Below are 23,473 nucleotides of genomic sequence, written 5' to 3'. Positions count from 1 at the left end.
TTATTCTTAAAAATCATTTTTTTTATTCATCTTTTAAAATCCATGATTTCTAGCCAACCTGGCAAACCAGTTTATCCTTTATTCTCTATAGTTCATTCTAATGCTATAAAAATAATTTAGTTACAAACTTCTATTTCCACTGGTTTTGAGAATTTTTTTTAGGTTTTCTGAAAATCTTTCAGATTTTTGAAAGAATACGTTTTCGGGTCTAAGTTTAAAGTTGAGATTAAGGTTAAAAACCGTGTTAGTACAACATTATTGAAAAGATACTTTTAAGCTACTATAAAAAAACTATGATGACAATTTTTTTTTACCCATATGATAAATTTTTTGTGTCAAATCAAAACTTTACCATTTCCGAATTTTTTCAGTGATTTTTGTTCAAAATTCCAGGTCTTTTTAACTCTGGTCTTTTTTAGCCTGAATTGTCTAGTTTCATATTTTTTCAGGATTCCAGGTTTTGTGGCCATGCCACCCTGTATTTCAAATTAACATAGTAAATAAAAAATTTTAACTTTATTTCAATCATTAGATCTTTTTAACCTATTTAAGTATATTAAGGTAACTAACAAAATACGGTTGTCACTAATACATTTATTGGTATCTATTTTCAGAAATCATCATAACCTGTAATAACATTATTTCACAAGAATACAATATTTTTAAATAAAATACGCAACATTTGCGCTAAAACAAACCGAACTTTAGTTCGCATCCAAATGAAACTGTTTCAAAATAAACTCAGTCAAAGCTATGCTAAAATTTCACATAAAACTTACAAAATTTCATAAAATAAATTTTAAGGTTTCAAGAGAAAGTTCTGATAATTTTTTCAACATCCAATCAAAAATTACTGGGGAGGGGGAGGCGGAGGGGGCATGTTTCCATAGAAACCTCCTCCGGCAGCGGATGCTCCGTAGTTACCAGCGGAATTTGCCGATTCGCTTGATGGGGGCGGGGGCGGCACGGGACCCGGGGGTCCGCTGGGCATTGGGGGATTTCCCCAGTTTCCGTAGCTGCCCTGCTGGTTGCTTGCATCTGAAAATACAACTTTTTAATTGATAATCTGTTTAAAATTAATTGTAACATCATTGTAAATCACCTGTTTTGTAAATGTAATAGTCAAGTAAGTATAATAATAACTACAATCATTTTTTTTATAAATAAATAAAAGTTTAAAACAACACTTCCGGAAAAACTTATACGGGTGCACATATAAAAGGTATTTATAAAAACTAAAATCAAAAAAAGTTTAGTCTGAAGTATGAAATTTTTTAATTTGTGCTAACTAACCTCCTTGCCCTCCACCATATTGTTGCTGCTGACCGCTCCACTGCTGCTGCTGCTGGTTACCGCCGTAATACTGTGACGTCACATCAGCCCCGCTGGTGGGGGGCGGAGGGGGCTGCTGATTGCTACCAGCTGGGGGTGGCGGCGGGGGATTGAACCCGCTTCCGAAATTTCCGTAGCCCCCTTGCTGCTGTTGGTAACCAGATTGCTGGTACCCGGGTTGCTGCTGGTAACCGCCCTGTTGCTGACCGCCCGGTTGCCACTGACCACCCTGCTGCTGGTTGTTCTGCTGCATCCATGGGGGTGGGGGACGATTGCCGCGTCCCATAGCTCCTGGAGGCGGAGGTCTGCATATATTTAATTCTTAGTCAGTGGTATATATTTTTTATTTCGAACTGGATACAGATACAATATGTAAATATTTATTTTAAAGATAGTTTTATCAGCTACAATTAACTTATATCTCATTTATAAAACTCCAGAACACTTTTTAATAAAACTTTTAATTTTATCTACCTCCAAAACTTTTTATAACTACTCATCTATTTTCACTATTTACTTAAACTAGTAAATTCTTTTTTACTATTGAACTAATAACAAATATAATCAACTTTGCAAAACTTACCCGTTGTTGAAACCACCGGGTCCGTCGTGTCTGAACCTTGGCGGCCCATTGAAGCCTCTCGGACCCCCCCTTCCCATCCACGGTGGTCTCGGGCCGCCGAATCCGGGTCTTGGAGGTCCGAACATTCCTGGTCTCGGACCTCTAGGGCCGCTTTGCTGCTGTGAAGGGTTGTTGTTGCTATTGGCAGCCGGGGCAGATCCCTCACCGAGTTCTCTCATCAACGAATCGTACTGAAATTTGTCACAGTTTAAATTAAATGTTTACAAGGTTTGCAAAAACAAAAAACTTTATTAAATTTTTTTGTTAAATTCAATTGATTTTAAAATGAATTATACATTGTACTATTACTATTTAAATACTTTAGATATCAAGATTAAACTTCTCAACGTGAATTTAAATTTTTCAAATACTATCAAAACAACTCAAACCTCACTGTCCATTTTAGCCCTGTCCATGCCAACGGCAGGTGGACCGCCCATTCGAGGACCACCTCCCATGGGCGGGCCGCCGTTGTAATTGACCATCTGACCGCCTGAGAGGCAATCCTGAGCCAAGTGGCCCCTGCCCCCGCACTTCTGGCAAATAGTCGTGTTAGTGATGTTCTGGTTCTCCGGCTTCAACCACTGGCGCTCTCTGATTATTTTTAATTTAGTTTTTTTCATGCGATTCGATTTAAAATCATGTTTTTTTATTCAAACTTTTACAAAACATTTAGTTAATCGAACATCATAAAAATCTCTTTTTAAAAATAAAATATTTTTAAATATAAAAAATTTACAGTCTGATTCGATTTTTGAAGATATATTTTTCTTTTGTTAAAATTAAGGTACAGGTTTCGCATAATTAGCACCTTAAATAAAAATTAATTCCTAATGTCAAGGTAAGCTCTTATGAAAATTTTTGAAACTTTCATAGATAAAACTGTTTCATAGTTAAATGTTAAAACATTTATATTATAATGAACTGTTTTTATTTATAAAAAAATTAACAATCTAATTTGATTGTGATGACATGCTCTTATACATCTACAACAATTACCAAAAACTTGGTTTAAACATGTTTGTGTTTTAAATATGCAATTGAAAAATATATAATGGTAAAATAATATTAACAAACCTTGGCATGAGATCTTCGCGAAGAGTTCCGTTCAGCTTGGCAAGTTCTTGAAGCTGAAGCTTTCTCAATCCGTTGTCTTGTTCTGGCTGTTCGATGCCCTGTAACATACAACAGTGAATTAACTCATTTGTGACGTTTGTAAATAGAAGTTAATTAACACTAATGAAAAAATTATCTAAAAAGACTTATCAAAATGAAATAATAACTAAAAATAAGTCTTTAAATTGAGTTTCCAGCTTTTACATCGTTTAATTTTTTAACAAATAAAAATTACACATTCAAACTATTGGGAAATACTTGTAGTTTTTATCTAATTTTACAATTTCCACAATGACAAGGTAATTGAGTGAAAAATAGTTTATATTATAATTTCAAATATGTGGTACAGAAGGTTTTGCACCAATTCGCACCTAGAATGAAAAATAATTTTTAGTTTCAAGCTAAGCTATCTAAAAAAAATCAAACTGGTAGTTATTAAGAAAATTTATTTTGAGTGTTAGTTATTTATATGATGCAAGAGCAAATAAACGATATTCTTGAAAGAAAAAAGCTGGTCTTATATATTGCTAAATTAATCTTATTTGTTATATATAACTTAATTATAGACTTTTAATCGATTGACGTTTTTATCTTAAGTTTTAACATAAAAAGTTGGATACTTTTTTAGAAAAATTATTTTTCTACAACACAAAAATTAATTTCGCTTAGTAGTGCTTTTGTTTCAAATCCAATTAGAAAATTATAATTAAAACACAAACTTTGAAAAGTAAACATTTTTTATTTCTTTAATTGTGTTAAATATAAGTGAAACTAACAGCTTTGATGATCTGTTGAATTTGCGCCACGGCCTTCTTCACGTTCTCGATCTTGGTGGAGGAGACGAGCGCATGGAGGGGCTCGTCCTCGCCAGGAAGCGGGTTTCCGTCCTTCCTGAACACTTTGCCTTCCTTCACCGATCCCTTTCCCCTTATCATGATCTTGCAGTCGCTCTGCAAAAATATTTATGGGTTAATACTGACTTTAAACGCTGTGGAACCATCGATTGCTGACATTTAAATTAACAAACTAATGGTTAAAATAAATATAACCTCTTTTTCAATCTTCTTCAAAGTGTTGCCTCTTGGCCCAATGAGCAAACCTACAAAATTTATGGCCGGGTTGCCATCAACTGGAATTGCAACTCTTTCAGAAACTCTCTGCAACATTGGCCTACAAACATTTAAATATTTTTATTACTTATATTATTAGCTAATTACAAAACATAAAAAGAGATACCAAATATTTTCATATATACATTACACTAAAACATTTAACTTCAGTAAAACCGTTTTTATAAGGAACGTTTTGTAAATATGCAACTTCTTAAAACTTTTATTAAACTTATTGGTTCTACTGCTTAATTTTTTAGTATTTTAAACTGTACTTGTATATTCATATTTTATAAAATCAACTACTTAAACAACTTTAATAACATTTTCTTGTGACTTATTTCTAATGATCAAAACATGTATGTACTGTACTCAACTATGATGAAAATAAATGACTTTGTAATCGGTGTTGTTATTAATAAAAACTTCAAAATTTTAACTATAAACCATAACAATCAGATACTTAGTTTAATTTAAAAGTAAAACAATTTGTAAAAACTTTCAAAATCAAAAACTAAGATTCAAACTTATAGTCCATGGGAGGAGAATAATCTGGGTTAATCTCTTGCATTTGATTGATTAAATCGTGTCTCAGTTCTTCTAATTTCTTTCTTGTTCTGTACTCTCTGGTATTCATTCTTTTACCATCTCCATTGTAAATTGGCTCGGGGGAAGGAGACCTGTTTTACAACAAAATATCAAGCTAAACTGAACTCAGCAAATAATGATCTTTATTTAATGATTATAAAAAAATGTAGTAGTTTACTATTCTTTATAATAACCTTATAATTATTTTGAATAATTAAATTTTGTAAAAAAATATTAAACTAAAATTGCAGAATATAATTTAATACTAAATCTATTTAAAACATTTGTTATAATTCTCCTGTAAATTTAGTTAGATTTATACAAAAAAAAAATCATAATTTATTATTTTTAAAACAAGTATTTTTTTCATTATTCTGAGATGATCTTTAGAAAAAACTCCACATTTACATCAGTGATTTCCTTCTTGCTAATCAAAAATGTTGTAAATCTTTATATAAAGAATTATTATACTTAAGTTATGAACAATTAGCGAGAATAGAGTTTATTATATTTGATTTCCATATTAGGACCTTGTTTGCTGATTTGAAATTGTGAATCGTTTTAATAAATCGAAACTATTAGTAAATAAATTAAGTAAATTTTTAATAAATTATAACAAAAAGATCATTTAACACTTAATAATTCTACTCATGTACCTATTTTAAATATAATTGCTACTTCGCAGAACTAAAATTTAATCTGAAAAAAAAATCAACTTCCTCACTTCAATAAGTGACCAGCCTATAAGTAATCTTAAGATAAGGTTTTTATTAACTTTAAAAAAAGATCTTTGTTACTTCTACAAATTATTTATATAACTCAAGGTAACAAAAAGTTTCATAAAACTAATAGGTAAACCAATTAATTTGTTACTATATGTTATTTGAAAAAAATATTTGTTATTTAGTAAAAAAGATGAAATATAAAAAAAAAATTATCTGTTTTAAATTTCATTAAAAATAATATTATTTGTACAACAATCATGTGTAACATTTTAAACAAAACTTATTTGAAAACCAGACAAGAGCAGAAATCTCTTGATGAAATATTTGCACAAGAGATTTCTTCATAACAATTCCCGTTCATACCTGTCATCAGGGTTCTCCGGAATTCCCAACAATCCTGACTTCAGCTTCCTGGAAGTGTCTTCAATCTGTAGCTGTACTGTGTTGTTTTCCGCAAGTCATGCACAAGACACAACCAAGTCGGATTACACAAGGGAGAAAAAGTTGTGGTTAGGTTAATCATATTTGTTACTTTAAATAATGTACTACATTTTGAACCAGAAAACTTTTTCACAAGCTTCCTTGAAAGATTAATTGTAACTAAAATCATTAGAGTTAAATAATAAAACTTACAGATAAAAAACTATTATGATTTAACATTTTTTAAATTTTAAAAACTTAATATGAAATCTTACTACATACTTATATAGGCTTTTTGTTGCTGAGGCGTCAAATTAGTGGGCATAGTGGTAGGCATGCCTGGCACGACAGTTTTAATTGGATCAGAAGCCCATCTGCTTTTTCTTTTGCGAGGCCTCCCATCCCTTTCACCCGAATTCGTATTCGGCTGCTCTACATGTTTCTGTGCATCCCAAGATTCCTTGCCTGTAATAATTATGAACTGAATATAAATAAAACTACAAAAGCAGAACTAATAACTCAGTTTTGGTCAAATGAACATTTGTAAACTTATTATTTATTTTAAATAAATACAGTGTGTTTAACAAAGAAATAATTATTTTATCAAGAGTATATCACAAACTTAAATTAATTTAACTGCTAGTTTATTTATATGCTTGTTTCTGTTATAACAGGATTGCCACTCTTTGCAGAAAGAAATTCATCTGAGTGACAACCAAAAACTAGCCTGAGTTACAACAAGCTAGCCGGAGTTTTTGAAAATTTTCAAAAAGATCATTAATAGGCAAAAAATGAAAAACTTACTGTTAATTATGCTTAAATACTAAACAAAAACAAAAGAACTTAAATAACCACAACTTTTTAGAAAAATATATGTCAAATAAATTAGTAAGAGATGTAGGAAAACATCTGAACTAGCCTTTTTTATGCAATAAAAAAACCAAGCTGAGTCAGACTGTTTTTTTTAATTTCATACCAGCGTGAGTTATCTTGAATAGAGTGTTTGAAAATCTTGTTGTAATTGTATTAAAATGTAACTAAAAACTTGTAAAAACAATTACCAAATTATTTTATTCGAAAATATCTAATCACAACTAAAAGGATTTAGAAGATTACTATTATACCTTTATATTTACTCAATATTTATTACATATTTATAAGTAACCTATTAAAAGAGTAAATTATTGTAACTTTTAATTTCCTAAAACTGTTATTTTTAAGCTAGACAAGAGCTTTAATTTTAAGCGTGTATTTTAACTTTTTCAATACACTGTCAGTAAGACAAACATATTATTTTTTTAATGTTTTTTTTGCGAATTGTAGAAAAGTTTATAACCTTATTATTTTTAAGACAGCCATAAACATTTTTATAAAGTTTAAATTTTTATTTTAAAGATAACACTAACCAGGGTTGCCACTCTTTGAGCCAAAAAAAAACTCTCCTGAGTGATCTTAAACTGTTTTGAGTCCAAGTTTTTCAAAGTTGTAAAAACATATTTTCTAACTTAACAAAATCAATAATAAATGAGGTTCTTCAAAAAAAAGTTAAAAAATAACAAAACATTGAAACTAATCCAACTAAATCTTATTTAAAATTAAAAAAACAGGCCTGCAATTTTCATATATATTAAAACTGTCTTAAGTTTTCTATAAAAAAACTACACTGGCCTGAGTTATCCTGAGATTTTCATAATTTAAATATCCTGAGGGTCCTGAATACCTTGAGTGTGTGGCAACCTTGATTAACTTAATCTGATTTTAATGAGAATCAACAGAGCTTAACTTCAGTAAGTAATTCTTAAATTTAAAAATTGCTGCACATACTAAAACCTCAAAGATCAATTAAGTTAACAACAGGGTTGAGTGAGAAAAAAAAAGGAACTAAGTTTGTCAAGATAGCTTTGTCAGTACAAATTAAAAAAAAAAAAAAAAAAATCAACATGAATTAAGGCCATAGGGGGGTCCAACATTTTTTTTTACTAAAATTAACTTTGGCTTTTATATGAAAGCTTAGAGTACAAACTATAAGCCAGTTTTTATAGAATTCAAAAATATCATTTATCTTTTGAGATATTTAATTTTTTGTAAAAATTTTCCAATATAAACGTATGGACCGCAAATTTTTTGGGGTCAATTTTCTCGGAAATTTTAAAATTCACTAAAAACCTATCTCCTCCTTCATTTTTTGACCTAGAGACTTCAAATTTTCAGGAAATGTTCCTTTTAATATTTTGAACAATCTGAATGTTGGAATTTTTGAAATTTTGAAAAATAAAAATTTTATCCACAAAAAACTAAAAAAAAAGGTAGTTTTTTGACAATAATTTTTTTTTACTCAAAATTAAAAAAATTCCTACAATAGATCTCTTTAAAGTTTAATGATACACATTCTATAAAAATTTGAGAAAGATTACTCAAAAAATGAAGGAGGAGATAGATTTTTAGTGAAATAGTCTTTTTTCGCATTTTTAGTTTTTGCCTTCAATAAGGAACCTATTGAACGCCCTTTCTTTGATCGCTTATATCTCAAAAGTTACTTTGAGTTTTTTTAAGTGGTTAAAAGTGTCTGATAGCTCAGATTAAATTCTACAAAATAAGATCAAGTTGTAAAAAACAAAGTGGACCCCCCCCCCTATGGCCTTAATATACATATATATATCACCTTTTTACAATATATTTTTATTTTATTTAGTTTTAAATAAGCTACAAGTTGCTTTTTAAAGACTTTTTAAACTCAATATAATTTTTGACTACAAAGACTACAATAGGTTCCTTATGGAAGGCGTAAACTAAAACAGCAAATAAATAGAGATCACTAAAAATCTATCTTCTCCTACGTATTTTTGAGATAACTACCTCAAACTTTCAGGTAATGTTCCTTGCAATATTTAGAAAATACTGTTGCAAGGAATTTAAAAAAGATTAAAAGTCAAAATTTTATGATAAAAAACAAAAAAAAAAACTGTTTATCTAGTAAGGAACCTATTATAGCCTCTGACTTTGACCTGCTATATCTCAAAAACTATTTTGAATTTTTGAAATCTGTAAAAAGCCTCTTGTAGCTTACTTAAAACTCTATAAAGTAAGATCAAATTGTGAAAAAAGTGATTTACTATGCCCTTATTAATAAACATATTTAAAGTAATTAAATTTAGTCTGGGATTTATTTTTCTAATATAGAACATTCTTTAAATTTGAAACAAAACACAGGGTTGCAACTCAAAAAATTTTCTCTGACCAGAAACTTCCCTGAGTAACCTTAAACTTCCCTGAGTATTTTTCTAAATCTTCCGGCGAAAAATTAATAATACCTCCTGCTTATTTTTCTAAATTAGTGATAAAAGGAAGGTTGTATGTGTAGGCTTCTGCATTAGGTGCTTACTAAACTTACAAAAAAAACTTTTTTTTTTAATTCAATGTTAAAGATTAATCAATAGAGATTAAAAACAAAATTTGTGCACAATTTTGTGTAAACTTGTTAGTTAACTTTATAGATAATATAAAACAGTTTAATTATATTGACATTTGATTACAAATAAAAATTTAACCTCTAATGTACAAGTAAGACAACACTAATCTATACTTATTTTTGATTTTTTCACTGAAAACAAGTAGTTGTAAAGAAATAACTTTATTAAAAAAATAAGGACTTATAGTACAACATAGTTTTATTAATTATTTTATTAATAGTTTTTATTAATTTAAGTAACTAGAAATAAAAGGTCTATTATTAGAACTTTTCAATGCATAGTTAACCACAACTTCTATATCTCTAAACCTGTTTGTTTTTGTTTAACTTTAGTCATGATAAATATAAATTTACAGCTTTAAAAAAAAACTACAATGTTAATTCAAAGAATACTTAAGAACTAGCCGCAAGGCTAAAAAATTTCTAAATAAGCACCAAAATTAGTTTTTTTTTTCAAAATATTGAAGCTGGATTAACAAAATCTTTTTCTAGATGTAGCAAAAATTTTCCCTGAGATTTTTTTAAATCTTAAACCTTCCCTGAAATTTTTAGAAAAAATCAAAACTGCCCTGAGTTTCCCGGAGTTTAAAAAAAATCAAAATTCTCTGAGTTTCCCTGAGATTTTTTATTATTTAAAAATTCCCTGAGTTTCCTAAGTGTGTGACAACCCTGAAAACATTTTAATTTTCAATTTTAAATAATTTTGAAAACATTTATAACCTGGTTTTTTTTATAGCATTATATTTTTCTAATATTTGTACAATTTTAATACTAGAAATTGGTTATACTTTTAAAAGTATGTTTTCTGAAAATGTTTAGTCTTCTTTAAAAAAAAATTACAAAAAAGATTGACTAAGTTGTTTTTTAATTCTGAGATCTCAAAATGTGATGGATATTTTTATATTCTATAAAAACAAACTTATACACAGTGACCAGTTATTTTTTTAATTCCACAGGCTTTCTTATGTGGTTCATGTTTTACTGTAACTTTTAAAATGAATTAAACTTGAGAAAAAGTGTTTCCATAAACTGAATTTAACAAAGTAGATAACATACTGTATTTCTACTTAATTATTAAAACCTTATAAATCTTTTTATTAAGTTGTATGAAGTCATTGTTAAAAGACTGTTTTAAAATCACAGCAGTAATGAAATACAAACATTTTTGGTAGCTATGTACAATATCTTTTTTTTAAGTAATTTTTTTTTTAAGTTTCTGTTTGAGTTTTTGAATTTTACAAACTAACTAGACTAGATAGTTATTTAAAAAAAAATTTAATGAATGTTAATACTTGAACACTGAAGATTTAAATGAAAACTTAAACTTAATTTTTTACACAAAAACCAATAAATTAAAAAGGAAAAATACAGTATTTCACTAAAAATGTATCTCCTTTATTTTTTGAGCAATTCTTTTAAAACTTTCTAGTCTGATTTATAATAAATTTTGAACAACAAGAAATCGATGTTTTTTTTTTCTATAAAACTACAAACAAGAATTGTTTTTTTGTTTTAATTTAAGAGATTTTTTAATCAGCTTTCTACAAATTGTTCATTCAAATAAAATTAACATAAAGTAAATTGCTCCAAAAATAAGGGAGGAGATAGTTTTATAGTTTTAGTCAGCAACAAAAAAATATATACAATTGTACTATTATAAGTAACTTTTTACAAAACTGGTTATATTCCAAAGATCAATATAAATTTTGTTGTTCTATAAAAATGATCTTGTGGTTTATACTAGTTTTAACAAAGATTAAATGGAATGACAGTGTGTGACAACCCTGAAAACATTTCAACTTTCAATTTTTTTATAAAAACAAAATGTTGGTCGCCCCTGCTAATACAAGTATTATAACATCAGCAAGTTTATATGTTATAGTAAAAACAAAATGACTTGCATAGTACTAAAATTAGTCTTTTTTTACTTAAATTATATTATAATTCAAGGCAATTTCACTTGTTTATATACCTTCAGATCAAAACAAAAAACTTAATACACTTTGTTGACTTAGGATATGTTTGTAATATGTTTTACTTTTAAGATATTTTTTTATTCCTAAATTGTTAAGGTATTAACTTTTTAATTCACAGTTATTAAAAACTAACCAAATAATATTAATTAAAATATAAGTGTCAAATAATAAAAATGAAATTTTAATGCAGGATAAGTTTGTTGTAATTTTTAGGCTTATTTAGGTTTTTTTTTTGAAAATTTAAAAAAATGTAAATTTCCAGGATAAGTGGTCACCCTGGTTACAAAAAATACTTGTAGCTTTCTTACATAAATTAATGTTTTTTGTAAAAACTTTTCCAAGCCCCTAAATGCCTTAAAACTAACTCCTTTTACACTCTTAAACTACAGTAGAAATAATTTTAATCTTCCAATATAAAATGTTTTAGTCATTTCAACTATATATCACAAAATTTTAATTACTAGAACATGTTTGCATAGCATTATTTTTATTATTTTATTTTTTATACATATTTTTTAATTAGTTTCTTGTATATAAACGTTAATAGTGCTGTTTCGTCCTCATTGACAGTGTGATTTAACAAGTAGATGTATTATTTTTTCTTTCTTAATTCTATTTTGTAGGTTTTTGTTTACTAGTTATTAAGTGTTTATCTGTTTCAGAAGATAGAGATTCTAAATTTAGGTGTATAAACTTGATTTTATTTAGATATTCTGGTTATTTAATTTTATTTGTTAAAATTTAGTTTTAGGTTTACAAACAGTTTATTTAACTCAATTAAAACACTTTTATTAGTAATTTATTTTTTAGAGTATTTGTTAAGTTTTATTTTTTTTTTTTTTAAGTTTAGCTGTTTAGTGTTAGGAGTGATTTTATTATAAGTAGTTTAAACAAGTTTAACCAATTATTAGTGTCAGATTTTAATCATTAAAACTGAATTGTTTACAAATCTATAAAACAGTTTTTTTTTTGCTCTAATTTTCATTTACCTACAAACACATATACTAGAAACTCAAAGACACTATTTTAAAACACATGGTGCTCTTAACAGTTTTATGACTATACTAAATATTTTATGTATACTGACATTACTAACTCTCCTTTTATTCAATTTTGAGATATTTGTTGCATTTTTTGTGGTTGCTCTTGTAGAGAGGGCAACAAGAAAAATGTGAATAGACATGATGATAAAAATCAAAATCTAGGGGAGGAGACGATGTGGTAGACTATGGTTTCCATGGTCAATATTGGCAGTAATGGGTTAAAAAAGGGTGCTTACCACTTTAAAACTTAAAAAAAAAATTCAATGTATATATAATTAATACTTAAGTTTTTTGTTTTTATTTTTTCGTTATTGTTTCAAAATTTCAAAATAAGTATTAGTTGCAAGGGGTAGAGTTTGAGACTGATGTTTTTTTTACAAGTAAATGGTGTGCAGCTGGATGACCAAAAGGTCTTTTTCCACACCAATTCATTGACCTCAGTTGGGAGTGTTCACATTTTTCACATTTAGCTATGAAAATTGTATATAGTTCTTAGAACTTGACTAATGTAAATCAGGGTTTTATAAAGTGGGCCAAATGGTCCTTTAGAGTCATGAATAAAATTTAGGGGGGCAATGTGATCATAATAGGAAACTAGATATTCTGGAGTTGATGGTGAAGAGCAAAAAAAGGTGTTAGGTGATTTTAATGGTAGTTTTTAGAGTAATCTTGTTAGAGGGAGTCATACCTTTTTTTGTCTCTTTGAAGGAAGCTTTTTGAAAAGCTAGTTTGGGAAACCCTGATGTAAACACTTTCTTAAACATAATGCTAAAATAAAATCAGACTGATGAAGAAATTTTTTTTTTATATAACCATAAGACAGGAGTAAATAAAAATAACATTTTTATACAAAACTACAATTATTGTTGAAAAAATACAAAGCCAACTATATATCTACATTGTGAAAAAATAATTAAAATATATAAATATACTTAGGAAAAGTAAATTTACTTGTTTAGGTATAAATAAACTAAACAAACCAGTTTTTTTTTTATTCATTAGAGAAAAATTAAAATATATAATAACCTCTTGGTAATTTGTGACTTTTAGAAATTGCTTCAGCAGCCCTTCGAGCAGCTTCTGCTGCTTCAGACACATTTCTGGGCATCTTAGAAGCATCTGAAAAATTTGAATCCCTTGGGGGAGAAGAAAAGCTACGTTTTTGACCAACTGTTCTTCTATTGCCTAATGGAATGGCATTTGCCCCAGTCATTCCACTAGAGGACTTGTAAGGCATGGTGGGTGCAGTTTTTACTAAAAACCTTAAAAATACAATGCAAAATTTTGTAAGGGCCAACAATTATAAAATGTCTTTAAAATAACAGAAACAGCAAACAACATTTGTTTGCTAAGAGGTAGAAAAGTATCAAAAGACAAAACTATTTAAACAGTTCTTATTAACATAAAAGTACAAAACAAAAATATACTTAAAAAAAAATTAAATAGTGTTAAAAAAAAACTTTGGCTAATCTTCACTTTGTATAAATATTTTTTAATTTTGTTTTTATTACTTGTCCTTGGGTATTTCAAAATTCTTTTTATCAATTCACGTTATAGTTTATGCTATCTTCATCTACAAAATTTATTTTTAAACAGTTTCAGATTCAGTGTTTTACTTGTTTTTTTTTACAGTTATTTCTTAAACTTTTTTCAACAGTTTACTGAAATTATTACATAAAACTAATTGTTTTAGTTTTATAATTTTTTTTAATTGAATTTTAAAACTATAAGAACTATTTTGAATTTGACAACGTAAAATCTCAGTAGAAAGAAAAAAATTATAGTGTTTATAGATAAACATTGAAACAAAACAAAGTTACCGGAAGTAAAGAATTCTGAACTATAAATACTTTAAAACGGTTGTTTTGTCTTAATTTATAATGCTCGACTAATTTTCTTATTTAAATACAATTAAAACTTTACGAATAATTTTGCTTTAAAATCAAAAATGACATAAAACTGGTTTTTATTTTACTATGAAAATTGTATTACGCATATAATACACTTTTGCATTGAATAATAACAGCACGCCAGGTTTTACAGCTTTATTATTTTGTAAACTAAACATTAGTTTATGAAAGTAATAAAACTTTATCAGTTTTAAGAATTCTAAGACATCCCTTTTTAAAAAAGCATAATAAATATAAGTATTGTTTAACAGCTATAAACTAAAACATAGTGTTATTGTATACTTTTTACTAACTTTACTAAATGTCAATTTTATTGTGGCAGTTTTAGAACCTTTAGATTATATTAGTTAAGTTAACCCGTTTGTTTTTACTTTTGTTTATATCAACACTCCCTTTGCAAAAAAATTGATAGATTTATTCTAATTTATTAGATATCTCCCATTTACTAGTTGACTACTAATTTACTTTTTCGCCTTAATAGCCAAAATCGCTAATAACAAGGGATATGACCAACTTTGGAAAACCCTGGTTTAAAAGTTGAACTAGATTGTGTTTTATTGTGTAAAAGTTTTTTCTGTAAAGTATTTATCATTAATTTAAGTTTTTTTTTTGTTATCTAGTAAAATTGTGATTGAAGTACCACTACCACCATTACGGAAGAAATAAACGTTTAACTATTATAATTAAAATTATAATTTAACTATTAAATAAACTAAATTTTAGCTTAAAAGTTAATCTTATTAAAGCTAAGATTTAATTAGTGTAATAATTATTACTATAATAATATAATAACTTTATTAATCTTTTTTTTTTCAAAGGGAGTGATTTTGTTAAAGAGTTTAAGAAATATGTTCTATAGAAATTATGAATTCATAAAACTATTAAGTTAATTTTATTAATGTCAATATTCATCAAAAAAATAATGAAACATAATAAAAAATACTAGGATTATATTCATAAATATTTAAATAAAGCAATTTTTAAAGCTCCTTGAAATATATTTTTTATTCAAACTATATAAAAATGGCTAATGAATTATTTAAATTGTCTTTTAATACTAGTTCATCAAACAAATTACTAACAAACGTATTTAAAAAAAAATCGATTACTTTATAATTTTCACTATTTTTAAAATAAGGCATTTATATATTTTTTTAATCTTCAATTTTTTTATCAATCATCACTTTTCCTACAGAGCAGCTTTAAATATTTTACGCATATCAATATAGACTTGTCTATATTAAAATGGCACAAACAACACAACAATCCTACCGATTCCGAAAAGGAGAGAATAATTCTGATGTTACTGCTCTTCCGAAAATGCGCAAAGAAAATCTAGCTGATTATTTTAAGAATAAAACAATACAAAGAAAAATATATAAACTGAGTAAGTATTTATTAAAAATATTTCAAATTATTAAAATGTAAAGGCATATTATTTCTAAATTATATAGTAGTATTCTCAGTTTACTTTAATATATAGATCAAACAAACTTGTTTTATTGTAAATTTAAGAGCTTTAAATACCTGAAGAGTAACAAGTATTTAGATATGGCCCCTTAGTGACGTTTTAAGAAATTTAGTAGCTTTAAAAAGCCCCACGAGGCCGGAGTTTTAAACTTACACTAGATATTCTGGGTTTATTGATAAAGAGAAAAAAAAATCTTAGGCGTTTTTAAGGGGAGTTTTGAAATTTATACTAGATATAAAGGAAAAATTTTTGACATACATGGGGCCATAAGCTGTAAAAGGGGTGGCTACGTAGCCATAATTTAAAATTTAGACTAGATATTCTGGAGTCGATGATAAAGAACAAAAAATAAAACGTCTTAGGAGTAATTAAGTGTAGTTTTAGAGAAATATTATCTGACGGGGCTGTAGCGTTTTTTTACAAAGTGGGTTTTATGAAAGAAATTTTCGGAAACCCTGATTTAGATGTTGAGAAAAAGGGGTGCCAAAAAAAAACGGAATCATGGAAAAACCTGGAATTTGACAATTTAGGCTAAAAAAACTAGGAATTTGAGAAATATTGAAAAAAAACCCTAGAATTTTGAACAAAAATCGCTAAAAGAACCTTGAAACTTTAACAATATTACATCTTAATTAGTAAAATTCTAAATGCACACGAAAAATCTACCATAAAGATAAAAATATTTTGTCATCATCAAAATTTTACAAGTGCGCCGTCTACAAGGGCGCGGTGGTGGTGTCGGGTGGCACGAATCTGAAGTCGGTCGAGCAGCACGAGAGCGGAGGTTGGATAACATGGGGGGCGAGCATGAACGAGTGTAGATGCGGCCGAGGTCTGTTGGCAGTCGGAAACAAGCTGTTCGCCGTCGGGTGCACGCTCACTGACTTCACGTGCAAAGTTTTCGACGACGATTTGAAAAAGTTCGTTTTCGTCAAGCAGCGCGCGAAAATGAATGTTGCCACGTTCTGCAGGTCGTTTCTGTTGGAAGCAAGCTGTACGTGTTTTGTATAGATGTTGTGTTTTGATTTAACGTTGACCTGGGCAAATGGTCCGAAGAGCACTGTGGAGCGTTTTAAAGCTGGGATGGTTATCATTGCGTCAAACTGCCCTTGGGTATTGGACACGGAGCACAAAAACCACATATGTCAAAAAATTTTTTTTACTAAAGTTTTAAGAATTTTTTCAAAGTAATAAATGTATATATTAAATATATTTTAATGTAACATTTATCTAAGTTAACAAAGGGTGTAAGCCTTTGAATTTTTTTATTATTTAAAACAATATTAGTACTTTACTTGGTGTAAGCGATACAGTTTGTTATACTAAAACAAGTTTTTAACCATTAAACAATAGCTTTTTTTTAAAGATAAATTTGATTCTTTATAACAATTTATTCAAAACGATAAAAGTTCTTCATATTGCTTAAAACCTCTGGCGTGCGACGTATTTTTTAGGTTGAAACAAACAAAAATTGGGCTTTAAAATAAAAAACATGCTGTTGTTTTGCGTTCACAGCAGTGGCGACACATGGTGCTACAGATTAGTAAATTAAAAAAGTTCTTAGGTCAAAATTTATGTATTAAGCCAACAATAGTTATACACTAGTGGTCAATACTCTGTGCTCCTCAAATATTTTAGAGTAAATCAGGGACGTGCCTAGACTTTTCAAATTAGTGTAGCACAATATTTTTTTTGTTCAACAAAAAAGTATTATCTGTAGTAGCTTTAAATAATAACTTTATAAAATTACATAAATACCTGAAACATAACTGTCAAAAGTTTTCTCAGAAGTATAAAAACTATAAACTTTAAAAAATTTAAAAACATCAGTAAACAAGATTGCAAACTCTAAATGACAAAATCTAATTTTTAGTTAAGTAATTAAAATTTAAACCTAAGTTCTGTTTTTGTTGACAATGCAAAAATTTTGCCTTACATTGTGAGGCTCACATTCACATCAAAAGTTATATGCATAAGAAACTAAAAGCGAAGAACTAATCTAAAGAAGTTATTAACTTGTTTTAATAGCATAAAAACGTATTCAATGATATTTTAATTAATTACTTTGTCGAACGGCTCAAGTTAAAATAGTATAACTAAATATCAAATTTAAATAAAAACTAATTATATTTTATAAAAAAACTAGTAACAGACGTGAACAACTATTCAACAACTTGATGAAATAAAAACGTAAACTACGGTTTTTCTAATGTTGTAAAAACAAAAACAATATGCGAGCTGATTAATGGCTTTCTAATTAAAAAAGGAAACCCTTAGAGGTGTAAAATCATTCAAAAATAGTTTCTTTAACACTTTTGATTGGCTAATATTGAATCAAAAGTTTCCTTTTCCAGATGTGTTCGCTTCCGTTGTTCTAAATTCTTTATTACAATGAAATTAATAAAACAACGTCATTTTTGCAAAAAAAAATTACTTGATAGTAAAATGCTAAATGATAGATATTTTCAAAAGAGTACCATATTTAATTGATTTTTTATTACGTTTATATCAATTTTTTCAAGAAACGCACTGGAAAAAATTAATGAGGCAAAACACGTAACAGCCCTAGAGTAAATATCAAAAATATACAACACTTTATTAGTCTAAGGACTTAAGAAAAATTGAAAAATATTACAATATTTAGGTAACTACCACAGTTGCCATATATGCTTTTTTTTGCTCTTATGTTTTGTTATAGTTCTAACATATAAAATTAAATAAGCTTAATTTTATCAATTTTTATAAATTCTTTTATAAGGCAAAAAGTTATAACCTAAACAAGCAAGTAAAAACTATTAAAAAATTACATTATTAAACTAAGAAACCTTGTTGATATAATGATAAAGCTAAAAATGCAATAACAGTTTGTTATTGTGGTATTAAATTTACTATAGACCTTATAGAAGTTTAACATTCGTGTAAGAATCATCATGGTCATCAAGAATGTGGTTGCGAAACAAAAACATTGTTTGTAATACTCAGTATAACTTTTTTTGGTATGAGTGATACGAGTGATGTCATAAATTTTAATCCGACTTAATTTTTTTTTTATTATAGGCCGTGTAGTCGTTAAAAAGAGGTAAACAAACTTTTATAACTAACAAGTGAGTGGTTGTAAAATAAAAAGTTTGATTATAATATTCCTTTTTTTAGTTGTGACGTCATAATTACTGTATTGAACTACTTTAAAGTATTCACTGTAGGCTTCTTAGTTATCTAAAATACATAAACAAGTTTTCATAACTTTCTAATGCAGGGAAAGTATGTCCCCTTCGTTGCAATTTCAGAAATTTATGGGGCCATAAGTTGCAAAGGGGCCAAGGGAGGGGCGTGAGTAGTAAAGTGGCCATAGGGCCATAGTTTAAAATATAAACCAGGTATTCTGGAGTTGACAGTGAAGAGCAAAAAAGAAGTCGTAAGCGTATTTAAGGGTGGTTTTTTGAGGAATTTTGTTGAAGGGCCGTAGCTTTTAAATTTCTTCAAAAGGGCCTTATAAAAAAAAAAGTTTGGAAACTCCTGTTCTAGTGAGTAGTTTTTTACACCTGTACTGCACTATTTCATTTTATTTTGTTTGTGACGCAATAGTTTTTGTATGGATTGTTTTAATGTTTTTACTATAAGCCTTGTAGTCTTTTAAAAGATACGTTATTATAAGTCATTTTTGTTTAACTGTACTGCACATGCATAAATTTATAACCTTTTTTGTCTTTTTCAATACTTAGCTCTTATGAGTGACAGATATGTTGATTTTTTGAATTTTGGTTTTTAAATCAAAAACATAGAAAGTAAAGTTTTGTTTGGTTTACTCAAATAACATTGAATTTTTTGCTATTCAGTTTTATTTGAATTTAAGTTTTCATTAAGTAAAAAAATGTCCCCGAAAGTTTGATCGAGTATGAATAATTACCCCAGATATATTTGAGCAAAAAAAAGAAGAATTATTATCAAATAAAATAATCAACATTTTGCACAAAGGGCAGTTTTGCATGAGAGTAAAAAAAAATAGATAAAAAAAAAAACCGATCAAGGGTAAGGGTTAGGGGTAACATAATAGTAAAAAAAAACAATTAAACGAAAAACAAAAAACAAAAAAATACCGACCAAGGTTAAGGGAGTAATAGTGAAATTAAAAATAAAATGAACAAATACTAAAAAAAAAAAAGGTTTGTTAACTTGATTAAATAAAAAATATAACCCCAGTTTTAAATAAGTAACCTAATGACTCCGGAGTCATTTTTTTAACTTGATCCAAATTTAAAATGTTTAAATTTATAAATACCTAACAAGGGTGTTATAAGGCGTCCCCTCAAGTTAAACTGTCGTTTTTAATGTTTAAAATAGACAAATTGATAAAGGTAATAAAATAAAAGTGCTAACAGTTAATTTTATTGCCAATTTAAAAAGGTCTATTTATGTGCTAAAAAAATAACGATGTGTGTCTGTCAATCATGTTTGAAAAATATGTTTTACTTGTTGTTAGTCATAAATATAAAATTAAAACCTCTGCTCCTAATATCATTTCAAGATATGATGTAATTCGGTAGAACTTTAATTTTTGCTGTTTTTTACAAAAAAACTAGCCTTTCAGTAAAGTAAAATATATTTTAAAAACAACTCAAAAAAAGCTTTCATATTATTATAGACGCACGTTTGTAACCTTTTTAACATGTTTTATATAACTTTTTTTTTATGTTTGTTATTTTATAATCTATTATAATTTGTGTTATCTTTATGTTCTACCTTTTGCTTAACTTTGTATAAAATTATTTAGTTTGTAATAACTTTTAAATCTAACATATTGGTTAGTAATTTATTAAAATACATACTTTTTATGATTTTATATTGTTGCAATAGAATCAAATAATCAAGAGAAATATTTTAATATTTGAATTAAATTTTTTAATTTTTGAATTTCTTTTTATAATTTTTGAAATATCAGTTGCCATTGATACTATGAACTCTTTGAAAATGTTTACTGAAATAAGCAAAAAAGTTTTTATTGTAAGCCTTTTAAATGCTTTGTTACATACTTTAGTATAAAAGTATAGTTTTGTGATTTATAATGTTAAACCAAAATTATGTCTAATACTTTTGTATAAGATGAGTTATATGCTTATATTTGGTAAATTTAAAAATCTTAAAAGCAACACTTTAATCAGAAAATAATACCCTTATTTATTTTAACTATATACCGAAAGCTTATTTTATCTTATAAATCTAATTTAAAATTAAACTAGAAAACTTTCTTAAAAATTTAAAACAAACTAGCAATTTATTAATTAATTTTATATATAGATACAAAATGTTTGATAAGGCTTTTCATGAACAGTCATTATTTTTTTTTGTTTTAACATTATGTTGGTATTGGTATTTTTATTTTAATTACAAATTTATTTTATAGTAAGGATAGGCAACGTTTTCAGTCGGCGGGCTAGACGAGGAAAAGTTAGTCGTTAGCCGGAACATTGCAGTTTCGTTTAATTCACAAAAGTTACTCAATTACCTAATTCATTCTGAAAAAATACTAACTTAATATAATTATTTTTAATTTAATATACTTAATGTAAGTTTAAAATCATTCGTAAATTGCACCAAAGACCTTTTTTATTGTTTTTCATTTCAAATCTTAGAAAATCTTGTGTAAGTTTTAAAGTAAGGTTTAGTGGACCAGATCAACATGCTTGCTGGCCGCAGTTTAAACTTTTCCGAGCCAGATTCCACTTATATTTTGAAAACATTGATGATATTTTTCATTCCTCGGGCCGTACGTTGCTCACCCATATTCTAGATTAATGTTTTAATAAAACCTGCTTAACTTACGATATCAATATAGAAGTTTAGTGCTAAAATATTACTATTTCTTGCTTTAAATTGTTTATGTTAACTTTAAGCTTAAGACTTATAAAGAAAAAACAACTTAAAATAAAAAAGTAAACTATTTAGTCAAAAAGATAGGTTAGAAGTGCGTAAATAAAAGACGAAAAACTATCATTTTAAGAAATATTAAAATAACTAACAACTTAATTTAAAACTATTAGTATTTCTCTTAATAAGGTCTCTTTATCTAAAGTCATTCAAACAACTTCACATAAGGCTAAACTCAAGATAACTTTAAAAAAAATTTATCTACTTGTTTATGAAAAGAATACATACTATAAATTATTTAGTCGATACTGATCACAAAATTAAAAGTTAAAATTTAGTTTAGTTTAGATTATGGAATATAGGTTATAAATAAAAAGGGTACTAAAATATTTTGTTGAAAAAGAAAGTTAAATTTTCTAGTTTAAAAAAGCTGATATAGTAAATGCAAATTAAGTTATTTTGTTTTACTATTAACTACTTTGATTGCAACCAAAATATATTTGGAACTATTTTGACTAGATTTAACTAAAGTTCTAACTTTTTCAACTAATTTATAATGTTTTAATACTTACATATTATTTTTATTCGAAAATTACAATTATTTTGATTTAACCAATTTCAAAATGCATGAAAAGTAAAGTTTTTAAACAAAATTTTATAGATTTTAAGATTTTGATTAGTATTTAAAACTTTTAATATATAAATTACATTTTAATATTTTAAGTTTACATAAGTATAAAACTAGAAATTAAGTTTAACAATCTAAAAAAATATAATAGTAATAAATTGTATTTTTCCTATAAGCTTAATAATTTGAAAGAATATAAACAATAAACATTGTATTTATAATTGTTTTTAAGCTCTGATTTTTAAATGAACTTGTTAACTTTAAAAGATTAGGTACAAAAAGTAAATAGTTTTCTATTTGCATAAAGAAGGGAGTGTATCAAAACTTTTGTTCTGCTTAAAAGCTTACAAAAACAGTTAATAAAAACACTAAATAAAGCTTTAAGATTACAAACAAGTTCTATATTTTATTTATTTTGTAAATTTGAAGTATTAGGAACATTAGGTAAAAACTAGTGATTGAAGCTGTGTTTTAAATATGAGTTGTGAAGTGTATAACAAAATATATTACTAAAACTCTGTATGTACTTTTTATAAAACTAGTTCTTAATTTGGAATATATATTGCTTTTTATGTAAAATTAATAAATTTTAGTATTCTAAACATCTAATTATAATACTTAAGTTGAGTAGTTAAACTTACACTAAATCATGTACCAATGAATGTATTTATTAAACAACAAACTGTTATTTTTTTAAAACTAAATCAGACTAATTTCTTCGTTTAAAAAGGTTATAACTTCATTAAAAGTTATTAATATATACACTCAAGAGTTTACTTGTAAAATGTATTTCTATTTGTTGTTGTTGATAACTGACAAGTTATCAAACTTAAAATACTAAGAGCAGAAATTTATTGAGCTTATTAGATAAAAAATATCGGTAAGCCTGTTAGAAAAAAAATTATTGAATAAATATTATATTTAAATAAACTACTTTTAATTTAATACACAATATATAGTACAGACTAAAACAATTACCAAAAATGTAAGCAATTTTAGCTTGCTTGGTATACTATTTTAGTTTATATAGTTTTATGTGTTTTTTCAAAATTAATAAGTTTGTTTTAGGTACTTAAAAAATCTATCTAAAATAATATTTAACTAAAGTACTACTAAAAGATTATACATAAATATGGTAGTTTTGTTTACTGTTAAAATACTTCTCTAGCACAAGTATTTTTTTACGACTTACTTTTAAA

General features: G+C 26.9%; 1 protein-coding gene across 1 annotated transcript; it reads right to left on the bottom strand.

The window, feature by feature from the left end:
- Window positions 1-574: 574 nt before the first annotated feature.
- LOC145831857 (uncharacterized) lies at window positions 575-13,665 on the bottom strand. The gene is made up of 11 exons (XM_082939201.1): window positions 13,427-13,665; window positions 6,195-6,377; window positions 5,856-5,931; window positions 4,707-4,859; window positions 4,120-4,240; window positions 3,847-4,020; window positions 3,032-3,129; window positions 2,344-2,548; window positions 1,916-2,145; window positions 1,294-1,637; window positions 575-1,038 (listed from the first exon to the last, which is right to left on the bottom strand). Exons 1-11 carry the CDS (start codon window positions 13,635-13,637, stop codon window positions 851-853), a joined length of 1,983 nt encoding a protein of 660 aa, XP_082795327.1. The 5' UTR covers window positions 13,638-13,665; the 3' UTR covers window positions 575-850.
- Between the last annotated feature and the right edge of the window lie 9,808 nt (window positions 13,666-23,473).

Source organism: Thalia democratica, chromosome 3 (assembly GCF_965202585.1).
Source record: "Thalia democratica chromosome 3, ktThaDemo2.hap1.1, whole genome shotgun sequence".
Lineage (NCBI taxonomy): Eukaryota > Metazoa > Chordata > Thaliacea > Salpida > Salpidae > Thalia > Thalia democratica.
The sequence above is the reverse complement of the archived record's forward strand: the minus strand, read 5'-3'. Positions and strand labels throughout refer to the sequence as shown.

Excerpts from the sequence above, each read along its gene's own strand:
- LOC145831857 (XM_082939201.1), bottom strand. The coding sequence starts at position 13,637 with ATGCCTTACAAGTCCTCTAGTGGAATGACTGGGGCAAATGCCATTCCA. Across the intron at positions 4,860-5,855 it reads CCGGAGAACCCTGATGACAG|GTCTCCTTCCCCCGAGCCAA; the intron begins GTATGAACGGGA and ends GTTGTAAAACAG. Across the intron at positions 2,146-2,343 it reads GGGCTAAAATGGACAGTGAG|TACGATTCGTTGATGAGAGA; the intron begins GTTTGAGTTGTT and ends GACAAATTTCAG.